The sequence below is a fragment of the Diplotaxodon limnothrissa genome, linkage group LG15, assembly GCF_057381915.1.
Source record: "Diplotaxodon limnothrissa isolate DT_005_m linkage group LG15, D_limnothrissa_male_GT1.1, whole genome shotgun sequence".
NCBI classification, from domain to species: Eukaryota; Metazoa; Chordata; class Actinopteri; order Cichliformes; family Cichlidae; genus Diplotaxodon; species Diplotaxodon limnothrissa.
Window position 1 is genome coordinate 39,729,275 of NC_140610.1, and position 15,324 is coordinate 39,744,598.

The window sequence follows — 15,324 nt, forward strand, 5'->3', positions numbered from 1 at the left end:
GTTTTAGGCATCACTGGGAATCTCAGAGACAAGCAGATTTCTTGGTTTCTGCTCGTATCCAAATTTCTTCTGAGCTGTTTGAAACAACCATGACAGGAACAACACATCCGAGTTGATTAAAAGACTAGTAAATGTCTATGTAATTTAATGTTAACACCCCAGATCCTCAGTGTAATTTGTGCATTTACAGCAACTGTGTCAAACATAAGGTCTGGGAGCCAGAATCAGCCCAGCAAAGACTCCACTCCAGCCCACTGGAAATCTTTGAAAAATGAAATGAAAACTTTATATTTTGTAGTTACTGAATTTTACACATTTATCAGAGTTTTACTGTTCTGACCCATTTAAGATCAAAGTGGGCAGCATGTGGCCCACAATGTAAAATGAGTCTGACATCCCTGATTTAGAGGGATATGAAATGTTACACAGATACACTCCAGTATATTCTAAGCTCTTTTTAACAGTTTATCAGTGGCTGAAATAAATGACACCTTCAGATTTTTAGTTTCTTTAGGCTACAACATGCAGTAAAATAGGCTCACGTTTACTAATTTAGGGCACAGAGCATCTTACCTGCCATTCTCAACCCTCTGGACTCCCCACAGGTCTAACCCATCTTCTGTCAGAGTTCCAGTCTTTAAAGATAAAAGATAATGAAATTCAACTGAATCAACACGGGGTGATCTTTGCTACCAGTTGCTTCTACATATGACATGGCACTAAAATTCTACAGAGTGACTTAAGCACCGTCTTTTACAACTGATAATCTGAATAAATTAGAGACTCACTTTGTCAAAGCACACCAGATTGATCTGGCCGCAGATATTAATTCTCTGTGGGCTGATGCAGAAAATGCCAATACGTTTTAGGCGTCGCTGTGCATACACAATGCCGGCTGTCATAGCGGCTGGCAGCGCTGGTGGTACTGTTATGGTGACAATGTCCAGGGACTCAATGATGATGGTCTTAGCTGGCACCTAACAAACAAACAAAAAACTGCAGATGTTTGCATGTTTGACAACCCTGATTCTCGACAACTCACAAAGAGCCCATGTTCTTCAGTGCTAAGAGATACACAAATGTATGAGAAGACTGTCAGTTTTCTGGAGAACAAAATATTTGTTTCTACTGGCCACAGAGGATGACTCACTCTTAGAACAGCTGCCTCAGGCATTTCAACCAACCCGATTAAATTGTATTGCATTAAAAAGGGAAACCATCTGAAAACGTAATCATCTTACAAGATTTTTTGGAGAAAAAGAAAAACTGAAAGAGGAGACCGATCATTCTCCTTTAACTTTCTGCATTACCTCGTTCATGATACTGAGTACAATGGAGTAAACAAAGCCGATTCCAGCCACAGCCACCAGACACAACAGGAAGAGGTAGGCATCGCGGTACAGCTTGAAGTCGGTGGGTTTGGGATAAAGGATGGAGCGCACCAGCTGGCCTTTAGCTGTGCTGAAACCTGAGTGAAGAAAATGAATTTTTGGTCATTTTTAAGTCTTAGGCCCTTTCTCAATTCTCAAGTACGCGAGTCCGTGCTCGCGTTCTCGGCGAGTCCGGACTTGCCGAGAATGCGAGCACGGACTCGCGATTTGTACAACTGGAACACCAGCGTACTTGATGATGTCACAGGTCCGGAGTTTTTACTGCCGTCCCCTCTTAATTTAGCTGTGAGTAATATGTTATGAAGCTTAACTTTAATCACAGCCAAACCGGTTTACTCAGGAACAAATAAAACACTGAAATAAACCAAACATTAACATTTAGAAGTGAACGAAGTGACTTATATATCATGTTTAACCTCAGTAGCGAAATCTCTATTAATAAAAATAGTGTACATGTGTGACTTAATAAAAACAAGCAGGTGAGATGTTAGAATGTTTTTATTTTTATTTTAGTGGACACTCAATACAATAGACAGCTGCTGGGGTTTGTTTAACCTGAGTAGCGAAAAGACCGCGGGGGGGTTGAAAACGATGTGCCGGGAGTCCGCTGTTCTCGCCGGCTCTAGTGATCCTCGACCTCGCGGTCTGCTATGGAGCTGGCGGGTCACAGACGTCTCCGAAAACGTCAGAGCACGTTTGGAAATATATAATATCTTGATAAATCGAGCAGATATTTGAAGTTTACACAGCTACATTCTCGCTTGAAAATAACTTAAAAGTTTATTTTGTGACCCAGAAAGAGTAATATTTAAAAGTTTTTAGCCGCGCTCGTCCGCCATTGCTGCGTTTTGGACGAAATGCATTCTGGGTTATTTAGCTGTACCAAGTCCACACAATAATAATAATAATTAAAGCTGCAAGCAGCGTTATGAGGGCCCTCGCACCCCCGGCGCGTCGAGCCACGCCCAACACCTAAAACCAGCACGTCCGATCTGATGTCACATTGATGGAATTCATGCATTTAACCACCAGCTAACATTTCAACTCATTCATTCATGATTTGTTAGTCGTTCCACTAGGTGGTGCTCTAACCCTTATGCACAAATGGCATAACAAACATTTCCGAGCTCGAGTCTCATCACGCCTATGAGCTTTGGGAGAGATTGGACATTGTGTTTTTGAGTGACAGCAGATTACTGCTTTTTGGCGAGTGACTGAAACTCCACGTGCCGCCATGACCACCCCGTTTCCCTGAATGTAAAAAGCTTCGCAATTTAACATCACAAAGGTCTTTAGATTCCACACACAGGAGATCGCATCAATCTGATGAAATCCCTTGGAGGAGTTCGTCAAAGAACGGTGCCTGGAAAGAGGGGAAAATGTTGCCAAAATTGCACATTAATTTTAAAATGGCTGACTTCCTGTTGGATTTTGGATATTGCTCCAAGAGACTTTTTTGTACATCTTGATATCTCCTATAAGCTTACCAGGTTTAAGACTCATACATAAAACACAGAGCAGGGGCTGATATTTTGAAATTTTGTAGGGGGCGCTGTGGAGCCATTTCGCGCTATTCAATAAAAATGATCACATGACAACAAAGCCTTCATCCATTTGGAGGGGTGTGCTAAATTTAAAGCCTCTATATACTTTCCAAGCCCCTCAAAAGCCACTTCATCTTTCATGGTGGACCGCGTTGCCACCAGGGTGCGCCGTTCAGTTTAAAGTCACAATTTTTGCACTGAAGCATCACGAGGGACTGATGTTGATATTCACCGCTTTTGAGGTGGCCACGATGAACCTGTGAAAATCAGTACAACAAAATTAAAGCCATGACATTTCCTGTTGCCACTAGGTGGCGCTGTACGTATTCCCGACAATGGGCACATGAATCTGTTCAGGGCGGGTCTGACATCATGCCTGTAAAGTCTGGTACTGAACAGACTGGATTTCATTGAGTTATACTAATTTGTTTCTTCATGGCGTGACATCAAAGTTCGCCATGCTGCTGGGGTCACACCCTTTTGCGAAAAGTCACAGTTTTCACTGTAACCCAAGACCAACTCCTTAAGGCTTTCCTGGAGAAATTTGAGGCTGCAAGTGTCACCCATCACTATACTGTACCCCAAAGTGTAAAACATGACATTTCCTGTTCCCACTAGGTGGCGCTGTCCCTGGTGTCAAATATGGCAGTTGAAATATGTTCAGGGGTGGAGCCTTATCATATGTGTTCACTTTGGTCAAGGTCAGAAAATGTATGACAAAATGAGAGGCAATAAGATTTTCATGGCGAGTCATCGAAATTCGCCATGGCGCCACGGCCTCATAGTATTGTGAAAACTCAAAAGCTCCGCAATTTAACATGGCCCAGGTGTGTAGTTGACACTGACCAAAGATGAAGCTTATACAACCAAATCCCAAGGAGGAGTTCGCAAAAGTTCGAGGCATGGAAATGGCAAAATTAGAGCCAAAATGTCACCTTCTCTTCCAAATGGCGGACTTCCTGTTGGGTTTGCATCAATGGGCCCACAGACTTTTTTGTTCGACTCGGCATGATACACATGTGTGCCAAATTTCATACATGTAGCTGAAACGATGTGGTCGTAGGGCTGCATTTAACAAGGCATAGGTGGCGCTGTAGAGCCATTTCCCAGTGCTCATATGTAAAACCATTAAAATACAAAATTTTTCACCAGACCTGGCATGTGTGCAAAATTTCATGAGTTTTTGAGCATGTTTAGGCCCTCAAAAAGGCCCTTGTTTGGGGTGAATAATAATAATAATAATAATAATAATAATAATAATAATAATAATAAGAAACGGAGCAGATACAATAGGGCCTTCGCACTCTCGGTGCTCGGGCCCTAATAATAATAATAATAATGGATTGGATTTATATAGCGCTTTTCAAGGCACCCAAAGCGCTTTACAATGCCACTATTCATTCACTCTCACATTCACACACTGGTGGAGGCAGCTACGGTTGTAGCCACAGCTGCCCTGGGGCAGACTGACAGAAGCGAGGCTGCCATATCGCGCCATCGGCCCCTCTGGCCAACACCAGTAGGCAAGTAGGGTAAAGTGTCTTGCCCAAGGACACAACGACCAGGACAGAGAGCCCGGGGATCGAACCGGCGACCTTCCGGTTACAGATACGCTTCCCAACCCCCTGAGCCACGGTCGCCCCAATGCATGCGCGATAAAACGGGCGGAGCGAGAACACATCCGGGAATTTTTCGCTTTCTCGGCTTGATGCGTACTTTGAATTGGAACAGTACTTGCTCTCCGACTGATGACGTATCACGAGTACACGAGAACGCAAGTACGCATATTGAGACAGGCCCTTACTTTCTTTCATTCTGTCATTTGAACTGAGGCAAAATGTTCTGACCAAACGGACTTTTATAGATCAAACAGCAAGCTTGTTGTTCTAAATTGACAAACCATTTTATTCCAGCCAACTTTATCAAGCTCCCACTTTGCAGTAAAGTAAAGGATTTCATTAGAGACTATGTCACTAACTTAAACATATGGTAAATGGTAAATGTCCTGTATTTGTATAGTGCTTTACTTAGTCCCTATGGACCCCAAAGCGCTTTACACTACATTCAGTCATCCACCCATTCACACACACACACTCACACTCTGGTGATGGCAAGCTACATTGTAGCCACAGCCACCCTGGGGCGCACTGACAGAGGCGAGGCTGCCGGACACTGGCGCCACCGGGGTCTCTGACCACCACCAGTAGGCAACGGGTGAAGAGTCTTGCCCAAGGACACAACGACCGAGACTGTCGGAGCTCGAACCAGCAACCTTCCGATTACAAGACGAACTGCCAACTCTTGAGCCACGATCGCTCCATATAGGCTAAATCTCACTGTTATACTGTAACAGTACCCCATTTCATTTTAAAAGATCTGGATTATTACAATCACATTAATCATTAAAGCACTTGAATCCAGACCCCCAAACTAACCTGTGCGCACCACTACAGCCTTGACCAGTTCGCCTGTGTAGAAGCGGGTCTGGATTACATTGGTGCCACAGAAGAGTGTGTGTCTCTTATGCTCCTCTGTGTTGTAGGCACTACCAGCCTCCTCCCCCCTGTCCCCTGGCACTGGGTTTGGGAGGTTGGTCTTTGTCACTGGAACGCTCTCACCTAATGAAGATTAAAAGACATTAGCACTGCGTCCAGAAATACATAAGAGGAAAACCAGACTGTTTGGAACTTGCAAAGACATAAAATTTGAAGAAACAAGTCTTTACATGTGCTTCTCTACCAACCTGTAAGCATGCTTTCATTGACGATACAGGTGCCACTGACCAACACGGCGTCACATGGCATGATGGTCCCATTGCTGGGGATGACTATCACGTCACCGGGCACCAGATCAGTAGACAAAATTTCCTCGATATCTGCCAGGAAATATGTGGTAGAAACAAAGTGAGTGAATGTGTGCAATCAGATACAGACATCATACCTAAAACAGGAGAGGTGAGAAATGTATTCCAAGTGTAGACAGTGGACATGACAGGCAACAGGGATGAGGAGATTGTAATAAACCCAAGGCAGACCCGACCACTCGCTCATTCTTTTCAACATATTGTTGTCGTCCTTTACAGACACACACAACAACAACAGTCAGTCAGCACAGAGTTGCAGATGCCGTGCAGGTGTGTCCGCCTCCCCTGCAGCAGCACTGGCAGCAGCCCCGCCACAGAGATATTTTGTGTTTAAGAGCCTCATAGTCTTGTTCAGCACTTCTCTCATTAATAATGCCTCTCTACGCAGCAGTGGAAAAAGCTGAGGCATCATAAGCAGTACCTTACAGCTTATGTGCCCCCACAGCTATGTCTGACAACTCTAAACCCAAGTTCAACCACCCTCCTTTGGACAACTAATGACATGCATTTTGAGATGGTGATGGTATTGTCATCACTTCTGCAAACACAAACAGAACCTTTTGTGCAGAATAACAGACCAAACTGTCCATCCTTATTGTCATATAGACTCTAACGTTGCAGTGTTTCACAGCAGAGGACATTTAGAGGGCAGCCAGTGCAGGGTCTGGCTCGGCATAAATGCAGAAAAATCCCCGTTGTCAGATTTGGATTGGAAATCCCTTTTTGAAACTAGCTGAATATAGAATACCTGATGCATTTTTCCTATGAAAATAATTTTTGAATCTCAAACAAAAGATAAAATCAAAGAAAAAGTTTTACAAACCATTATTGGCTCGGCATACGGACACACGAACAATACTGTGAGCTGCCACCATGTCATGAAGCATGACGTATTGCTGGAGAAAGAGAAGAAAAATAACAATGATTAAAAAACCTTTTTAATTCCCATGAACATCTGTGAATTGCAAGGATGTTTTCATTTGAGTTAGTCAACCATGAGCCAGTAAACCACGTGCATGCGTTGGACTGAAAACGCTAGATTAGATACTCAGTTTAGTCACTGGTATAAATCATAATGGTAGAAGGAAATAAGAAGGGGAAAAAGGTCTTCAACAGGCAGTCGTCTGATTCTGTGGTACTTAATGTAATGTTCCATATAAATGAGTCAGCCTTTGAAGACGTTTATCTGAGACTGAAAACAAAAACAATCGTGGGAACGCCATCAGGCAAAAACACAGCTGGACAAACCGGGCTTAGGCCCCATTGCTAATGAGGTGGGAAAAAAGCAAAAGCTAAGTAAGCCGTCATCATTGTGTTTTGACATAATGATACAATAAGTAAATCTAAGGATACGTTATCAGTGGCTGATATGACATAAATACTTGAATAGTTTAAGTTATTCCAAGGATGCTGAAGATTTTCAAAACAAGTGTTTATATTAGAAAAAAAGAATCAACCTGTTTCTTCTTTCACACATTTGCTGATTAATTCTGTATTAATAGAGCTCTGTGCTAAAATTTAGTTTCATTAAACAAAATCTAAGTATTACAGAAAAACAAAGTGAACTAATTTTCAACCCACTGACTTTAAATTGCTCCTGACAGAAATACGAGTTCAATTCAATCTCATGATGTTGTAGAGCTCACCTTTTTGATGGTGTACAAAGAGGTAGCTATGGATATGACCGACATTAAAACAATGGCCGCAGCATAGTAGTAATACTCATCGGCACTCCACAGGATCACACTGAAGAGTTGGAAGATGTAGAAAGGGTTGAGGACCTGCAGAAGGATTTAGAGAGGAATCGGTATGGCAAGCAAAGAGGTCAAATAAAATAAAACAAAACAAAACAAAGAGAGAAAAACGGAGAAAGATCCAGAAATCACAAGAAAACAGAAATATTTGAAAATGTTGAACCAGTACAATTTCCTTAAATATAAAAAAAAAGAAAAGAAAAATTTTAAACACAGTTTCATTCATAATGCACTGAAATGATTAACAACCTACTTCAGCTAATCGCATTAACATGAAAAAGTAGCAAGACAGCAGTACATAAGCACGACTCTGTTCTGACAGAAGAAAAGGATTTCTGTTCTCAAATTATTATACGTGTGCCACACAATAAACTAATTCACTAATATTTGGTGCAAGGTGTCAATAAACCCACAAGATGAAAAGATGTCTCACACACATTCATGCTGCATACAGAAACTCAAACTTTGCTTTTACCTCTTTGATAAGCAGCTTGAAAACAGAAGGCACTTTCACTACAATTTCATTCACTCCGAAGAACAGTCTCCTAAAAGACAGGAAGAAAAATTGTATTTAGTTTGTGTGTAAATACCAGAGACTGTGGATATTCCTCCTCCACTGTTCATTAACTCCAGTTACAATATCAGGGCTTATAGTTTTTAACCCCAACAACTGAACAACAACAACTCCTTGCACCTACAGTGCCGTACAAACTTGAGTGACTTTGTCTTTTGATTGAATGTTACCTGTACTCCTGCTGGTTCATAGTCAGGCCTGTGCTGTGCTCCGAGTGGAGGGTGGAGCAGCTGACCTGCAGATCCTCCAGGCCACTGTAATAGGAACATTGGAGGAGATACTTTAATTCCACATAACCGCAACAGCAAAAGCAAAACAAGCATGCAAGTTGCTATAAAATGAAAATCTTCTCCCCCTCAAGTTTTTTTTGTTAGTCAACATACAGAGCAAGAGTCATATATTTACTTGTCATTACTGCTGTGTGCAACCTTTGAAGAGTTTACTTAAGAGGATTCTGCAGTGAAAATTGAAAGTTATATAGTTATAAAAGAATGCTTACGTTAAAACCTCAAAGTTCTGCTTCTCGTCGTTCCAATAATACTTTGTGCTATGAAAGGTAAAGTAGCGAATCTGAGGGGAAAAAAGAGCAAAGGGACCAAAATAAGAGACAGAATTATTTGGCAAAAGTAATCATATTTGTATTGTTGTCCATAAAACAACCCTTCTATGAACTTTGAAAAACGACAGTCACATTCATTTATGTGCTTAGTGCATTTCCAGTTTATACTACAGATTTATGTTGAGACAAGTGTTGTGCCTACCTGCGTGGGCTGGTAGTCTGCAAATTTTCTGATGAGCTCCTGAGCAGGGCTGCCATCGGAGGGATGAATGGTGTGTCCGTTGGCCTGAGGTGGGGAAGCAGAGGAGGAGAAGGGGTAGGAGAGGGAGGAAGGAGAGGAAGGGGAGGAGGGGGAGGTGGTCTGGGTCTCCAGGCTGTGGAAGGGGTTTCTCCCTGGGGCAAGCATCACTCGCACCCTGGCCAGGAACCAGCGCCGGAACTCATCCTAAACCACCCAAACAAAGTTAATCTAGTGAATTTCTGAGAAGCTTCATTAAGTAACAACAAATTTCCCCCTATTAAGTGCAACGTTTATGAGGAGGAACAACATTATTCTATATGTCAGTCTCCATTTTTAGTCACTGGGAAGTGGGGTGAGAGCTCATAACTATATTTCCATTAATATAACGGAAAAATACAGATGTGAAATTTTTTACTAAAATAATAATAATAATAATAATTAAAGCTGCAAGCAGCGTTATGAGGGCCCTCGCACCCCGGCACGTCGAGCCACGCCCAACACCTACAACCAGCACGTCCGATCTGATGTCAAATTGATGGAATTCATGCATTTAACCACCAGTAAAGTAAAGTGTGCATGTTAGTCCCCGTAGGGAAATAGTTCCTCTGCATTTAACCCATTCACCCAGTGAAGCAGTGGGCAGCCACCAATGCAGCGCCCGGGAAGCAGTGTGTAGGGACGGTACCTTGCTCAGGGGTACCTCAGGGTAGCGTTCAGTGGAGTCGAACCACCGACCTTCCGATCATGGGGCCACCACTCTACCTACTGAGCTATCCCTGCCCAGCTAACATTTCATCTCATTCGATCATGATTATAGTCGTCCCACTAGGTGGCGCTCTAAACATTACTGACAAATGGCATAACAACAACTATTTCTGAGCTCGAGTCTCATCATGCCTGCGACCTTTGTGTGAGATTGGACATTGTGTTTTTGAGTGACAGCAGATTACTGCTTTTTGGCGAGTGTTTGAAACTCTACGTGCCGCCATGACCACCCCGTTTCCCTCAACGTAAAAAGCTTCGCAATTTAACATCACGAAGGTCTTCAGATTCCACGCACTGCAGATCACGTCAATCTGATGAAAATCTTTGGAGGAGTTCGTCAAAGTACGGAGCCTGAAAAGAGGGGAAAATGTCGCGAAAATTAAGATAAGATAAGATAAGATAAGATAAGATAACCTTTATTAGTCCCACACGTGGGAAATTTGTTTTGTCACAGCAGGAAGTGGACAGTGCAAAAGTTATGAGGCAAAAATTAGAATACAATAAGAATAAATACAGTACACAACTGTACAGAATAGAATAAAATAAAATACTATATACAGTAGAATAAAATAAAATAAATATACAATAAGATAAAAATAGAATACAAATACAAATACTATATACAACTGAGTAAAAATACAACGATGACAGAAAGGATTATTGCACTTAGTATTATTGCATATGTATGGATGTGTGTGCTTGATCAGTTAAAGTCTTTATTATGGAGTCTGACAGCAGTGGGGAGGAAAGACCTGCGAAATCTCTCCGTCCCACACCGTGGGTGCCGCAGTCTCCCACTGAAGGAGCTGCTCAGTGCTGTCACAGTCTGCTGCATGGGGTGGGAGACGTTGTCCAACAGGGATGACAGCTTAGCCGCCATTCTCCTGTCACTCACCACCTCCACTGGGTCCAGAGGGCATCCTAGAACAGAGCTGGCCCTTCGGATCACCCTGTTCAGTCTCTTCCTGTCCCCAGCAGAGATGCTGCCGCCCCAGCAGACCACGCCATAAAAGATAGCAGAAGCCACAACAGAGTCATAGAAGGTCTTCAGGAGTGGGCCCTCCACTCCAAACGACCTGAGTCTCCGCAGCAGGTACAGCCTGCTCTGCCCTTTCCTGTAGAGGGCGTCTGAGTTATGAGTCCAGTCCAGTCTATTGTTCAGATGAACACCAAGGTACCTGTAGCTGTCCACAGCCTCAATGTCCATACCTTGGATGTTCAGTGGTTGCAGTGGAGAATGCTTGTGCCTGCGGAAGTCTACCACCAGTTCCTTGGTTTTACTGGCGTTGATCTGGAGGTAGTTCAGCTGGCACCAGTCCACAAAGTCTTGGGTCAGACCTCTGTACTCCTTGTCGTCCCCATCAGTGATGAGGCCGACTATTGCAGAGTCATCAGAGAACTTCTGCAGGAAGCACTGGGTGGAATTGTGGGAGAAGTCTGCAGTGTAGATGGTGAAGAGGAACGGAGCCAGAACCGTTCCCTGTGGGGCCCCCGTACTGCAGACGACCCTGTCCGACACACAGCCCTGAGTCCTCACATACTGTGGTCGGTCGGTGAGGTAGTCCAGGATCCAGGTAGTGAGGTGATGGTCCACTCCAGAGTTCACCAGCTTGTCCTTTAGAACCGAGGGAAGAATGGTGTTGAAGGCACTGGAGAAATCAAAGAACATGATTCTCACAGTGCTTCCAGCGGTCTCCAGGTGAGCGAGGGAACGATGTAGGAGGTGAATGACGGCATCATCCGCTCCAATGCCAGGCTGGTAGGCAAACTGAAGTGGGTCCAGTGATGAGCTTATTAGGCGCCGAAGCTGAGCCAGGACCAACCGCTCCAGGGTCTTCATCAGGTGGGATGTCAGAGCCACCGGCCTGTAGCTGTTGAGGTCCTTGGGGCGTGAAGTCTTTGGCACTGGTACAACACAGGAGGTTTTCCAGAGCTGTGGGACTCTTCCCAACCTCAGGCTCAGGTTGAAGAGGTGCTCCATCACCCCACACAGTTGGTCCGCGCAGGACCTGACGACCCTCGAGCTGATGCCATCTGGACCCGCTGCCTTCTTGCCATTAATCCTCCTCAGTTCCCTCCTAACCTGGGTGGTTGAGAGAGACAGGCTGGAGCCTTGTGTTGAGTGTGTATTGGATGCTGTTGTTGGGGGTGGGGAGGAGTGAGCAGGGTGAATAGAGGAGGTGTGAAGTGTCTGAGGTGGAACAGCAGCAGTGGGGGTGGGTGAGTCTGCAGCCGATGTTGCAGACTGCCTCATGGCTGAATCAAATCTGTTGAAGAAATGATTCAGTTCATTTGCCCACCTCACATCCCTCCCAGGCAGAGAGTTCTTAAAATGGTTGACTTTCTGTTGGATTTGGGATATTGCTCCAAGAGACTTTTTTTTACATCTTGATATCTTCTACAAGCTTATCAGGTTTCAGACTCATAGATAAAACACAGAGCAGGGGCTGATGATTTGAAATTTTGTAGGGGGTGCTGTGGAGCCATTTTGCGCTATTCAAGGAAAGTGATCACATAACAAAGCATTCATCACATTGGAGGTGTGGGCCAAATTTCAAGACTTTTTAAACTTTCCAAGCCCCTCAAAAGCCACTTCATTGTTAATGGTGAACCGCGCTGCCACCAGGGTGCGCCGTTGAGTTTAAAGTCACAGTTTTCGCACTGAAGCATCATGAGGGACTGATGGTGATATTCACCGCTTTTGAGGTGTCCACGATGAACCTGTGAAAATCAGTACAACAAAGTACACATGACATTTCCTGTTGCCACTAGGTGGCGCGCTGCGTATTCCTGACAATGGGAATTAGGGCTGCTCAATTAATCGAATTTTAATCACGATTACGATCTGGGCTTTCAACGATCATTAAAAATGACTGAGCCGATTATTAGCCCCTCCCTAATTTATCCGCGACACCTTAAAGGCCGGTCCGTGAAAATATTGTCGGGCATAAACCGGTCCGTGGCGCAAAAAAGGTTGGAGACCGCTGATTAAGAGGACCCGAGGGAAGCTCGGAAAGCTAAGCAGAAGTTATTTGGAGAGTGACTGCCGTTGGTTGAAAAGAGAGTTTAAAAAAAAAAACTTCAGTGGTGTTGCACACTATTTTATATTATTTTTTTAAAGTCATTGTTAACCCTTTAAAGCCGGTCAGAGCAGCACGCTCCGTTTTGCGTAACTATTTTTAAATCCCTGTAGAACCTGAACCGTGTAAGCTAGCGCAATAATTTGTTTTGCATATGAAACCGGAGGAGCTGTACTTACATCTTATGCCATCAGCTTGTCCTCGGTCACGGTTTCGTTCCACATATAGCTTTGCAAAAACTGCATAAAAAGCGCTTGCAGGAACAAAAGCATAATATTCCAGAAACACGCTTTGCCGTTCCTATCAGCTGTTCGTAACACTTCCCACAGTGAAATGATGCACATGCTGTTTTCTTTGCAAATTTGCATCATAGGATTGTTTTTTGTTTTTCCTGCAGTATATAAAAATTGCTGTATCTCCAAAATAAAACTATGAAGACACTCAAAATAAATTTCCTGTGGTGGGAAACTATTTTTTGCAACTTTATTGTATTTAAAGTTTTGAGGGATAAACCTCTTAAATTTCTCCAAGTAGAAATATATGTAAACAAAACAAAAGCAATTTTCAATTTTTTTTGTAGTTTATTGCACTTTTTTGCAATTTATGTAATTACTATGGACTTAATGCATACATATTATTAAAATATGGGCTATAACAGTTGTATTGATGTATAGCAACTTGAAATGCTCCCACAAATGGCACTACAGCATGTAAAAAAAATAAATAAAAATAATATAAGCTCTGGTGGACTTGGTTCTATAGTAGGTCTTAAAGGGTTAAATAAATATCGTCAAATAATCGAGATCTCAATTTCAGTGAAAATAATCGTGATTATCATTTTTGCCATAATCGAGCAGCCCTAATGGGAATATCAATCTATTCAGGGCAGGTATGACATCATGTCTGGTACTGATCAGACTGGATTTCATTGAGTTATACTAATTTGTTTCTTCGTGGTGAGACATCAAAGTTCGCCATGCTCTCGGGGTCACACCCTTTCACGAAAACTCACAGTTTTCACTGTAACCCAAGACCAACTCCTTAAGGCTTTCCAGGAGAAATTTGAGGCTGCAGATGTCACCCATCACAATACTGTACCCCAAAGTGTAAAACATGACATTTCCTGTTCCCACTAGGTGGCGCTGTCCTTGATGTCAAATGTGGCAGTTGAAATATGTTCAGGGGTGGAGGCTCATATGTGTGCTCTTTGGTCCAGATCGGACAATGTATGACAGAATGAGAGGCTATAAGATTTTCATGGCGAGTCATCGAAATTCGCCGTGGCGCCACGGCCTCACCGTATCACGAAAATTCAAAAGCTCCACAATTTAACATGGCCCAGGTGTGTAGTTGACACTGACCAAAGATGAAGCTTATACGACCAAATCCCAAGGAGGAGTTCGAAAAAGTTCGAGGCATGGAAATGGAAAAATTAGAGCCAAAATGTCACCTTCACGTCCAAATGCCGGACTTCCTGTTGGGTTTGCGTCAATGTGCCCACAGACTTTTTTTGTTCGTCTTGGCATGGTAACACAGGTGTGTCAAATTTCATACATGTAGCTGAAATGATGTGGTCGTAGGGCTGCATTTAACAAGGCATAGGTGGCGCTGTAGAGCCATTTCCCAGTGCTCATATGTAAAACCATTAAAATACAAAATTTTTCACCAGACCTGGCATGTGTGCAAAATTTCATGAGTTTTTGAGCATGTTTAGGCCCTCAAAAAGGCCCTTGTTTTGCCTGAATAATAATAATAAGAAGAAGAAGAAACGGAGCAGATACAAAAGGGCCTTCGCACTTTTAGTGCTCGGGCCCTAATAATAATGTAGACATACAGAAATCAACAAAAAAAACAACAAAGAAAAAGCCCACAACTGTGTTTGCACATATTAAAATTAAATGTTAATTATTATTATTATTATTTACTAGTCTTCAAAATAGTTACTTCTAATTACGTCTTTACCATTTTTTTCATGAATTGGCAACACCAAATAATAAATAAAAAAGAAGCCAAAATTGTTTTAATATGTTTTGATTAGTTTGTTGATAAAATGTTTAATCTCTAAAATCCACCACTTCCTTTCACAATTTCTTGATTAGATTTTTTCCAACCAAATATTAAAAACCCATTTAATACGAAGAAAGAGAGAAAAAAATAGAAAAACTTATTTTCTAAGTAAATAATTTTTCTCTTTTTTGAATAATAATGACTCACTGCTGCTTTACTTGCTACCTACCGTGGAGCGCAGCAACACCACTTTGGCCTCACGGGCTGTGGTACGAGTGCAGGTGGACTTGACGCACCATTCTGGCATCCAGTAGAGCACCAGGAGAAGGAAGCCCCCTGTACACAGCACCCCGAGGCCCACCAGGGCCAGCCGCCAACGACACAGACGGTAGCCCTGCAGCTCCTTAACAAAAAAAAAAAGAGAAAACAGGAGCACAGTATGGCACGTTAGGTAACACAGTATGTAACTTTCTGGTAGTCCCACAGGAGTTAGCAGTGAAGACAAAGTAAGCATAGCGGTCATCACTGTAGACTGGACCGCAGGTG

At 43.0% G+C, this 15,324-nt stretch overlaps 1 protein-coding gene across 1 annotated transcript in view; it reads right to left on the bottom strand.

The window, feature by feature from the left end:
- Nucleotides 1–15,324, bottom strand: part of atp13a3 (ATPase 13A3) — a 43,823-nt gene that overhangs the window by 14,031 nt on the left and 14,468 nt on the right. The window contains exons 4-15 of the mRNA XM_085373669.1: nucleotides 15,008–15,181; nucleotides 8,888–9,130; nucleotides 8,626–8,696; nucleotides 8,297–8,380; nucleotides 8,028–8,097; nucleotides 7,445–7,579; nucleotides 6,622–6,694; nucleotides 5,679–5,810; nucleotides 5,371–5,553; nucleotides 1,311–1,468; nucleotides 789–977; nucleotides 574–635 (exon numbers count right to left, since the gene is read on the bottom strand). Of these exons, the coding sequence (XP_085229795.1) occupies nucleotides 574–635; nucleotides 789–977; nucleotides 1,311–1,468; nucleotides 5,371–5,553; nucleotides 5,679–5,810; nucleotides 6,622–6,694; nucleotides 7,445–7,579; nucleotides 8,028–8,097; nucleotides 8,297–8,380; nucleotides 8,626–8,696; nucleotides 8,888–9,130; nucleotides 15,008–15,181 (1,574 nt within the window). The remainder of the gene's footprint in view (nucleotides 1–573; nucleotides 636–788; nucleotides 978–1,310; nucleotides 1,469–5,370; nucleotides 5,554–5,678; nucleotides 5,811–6,621; nucleotides 6,695–7,444; nucleotides 7,580–8,027; nucleotides 8,098–8,296; nucleotides 8,381–8,625; nucleotides 8,697–8,887; nucleotides 9,131–15,007; nucleotides 15,182–15,324) is intronic.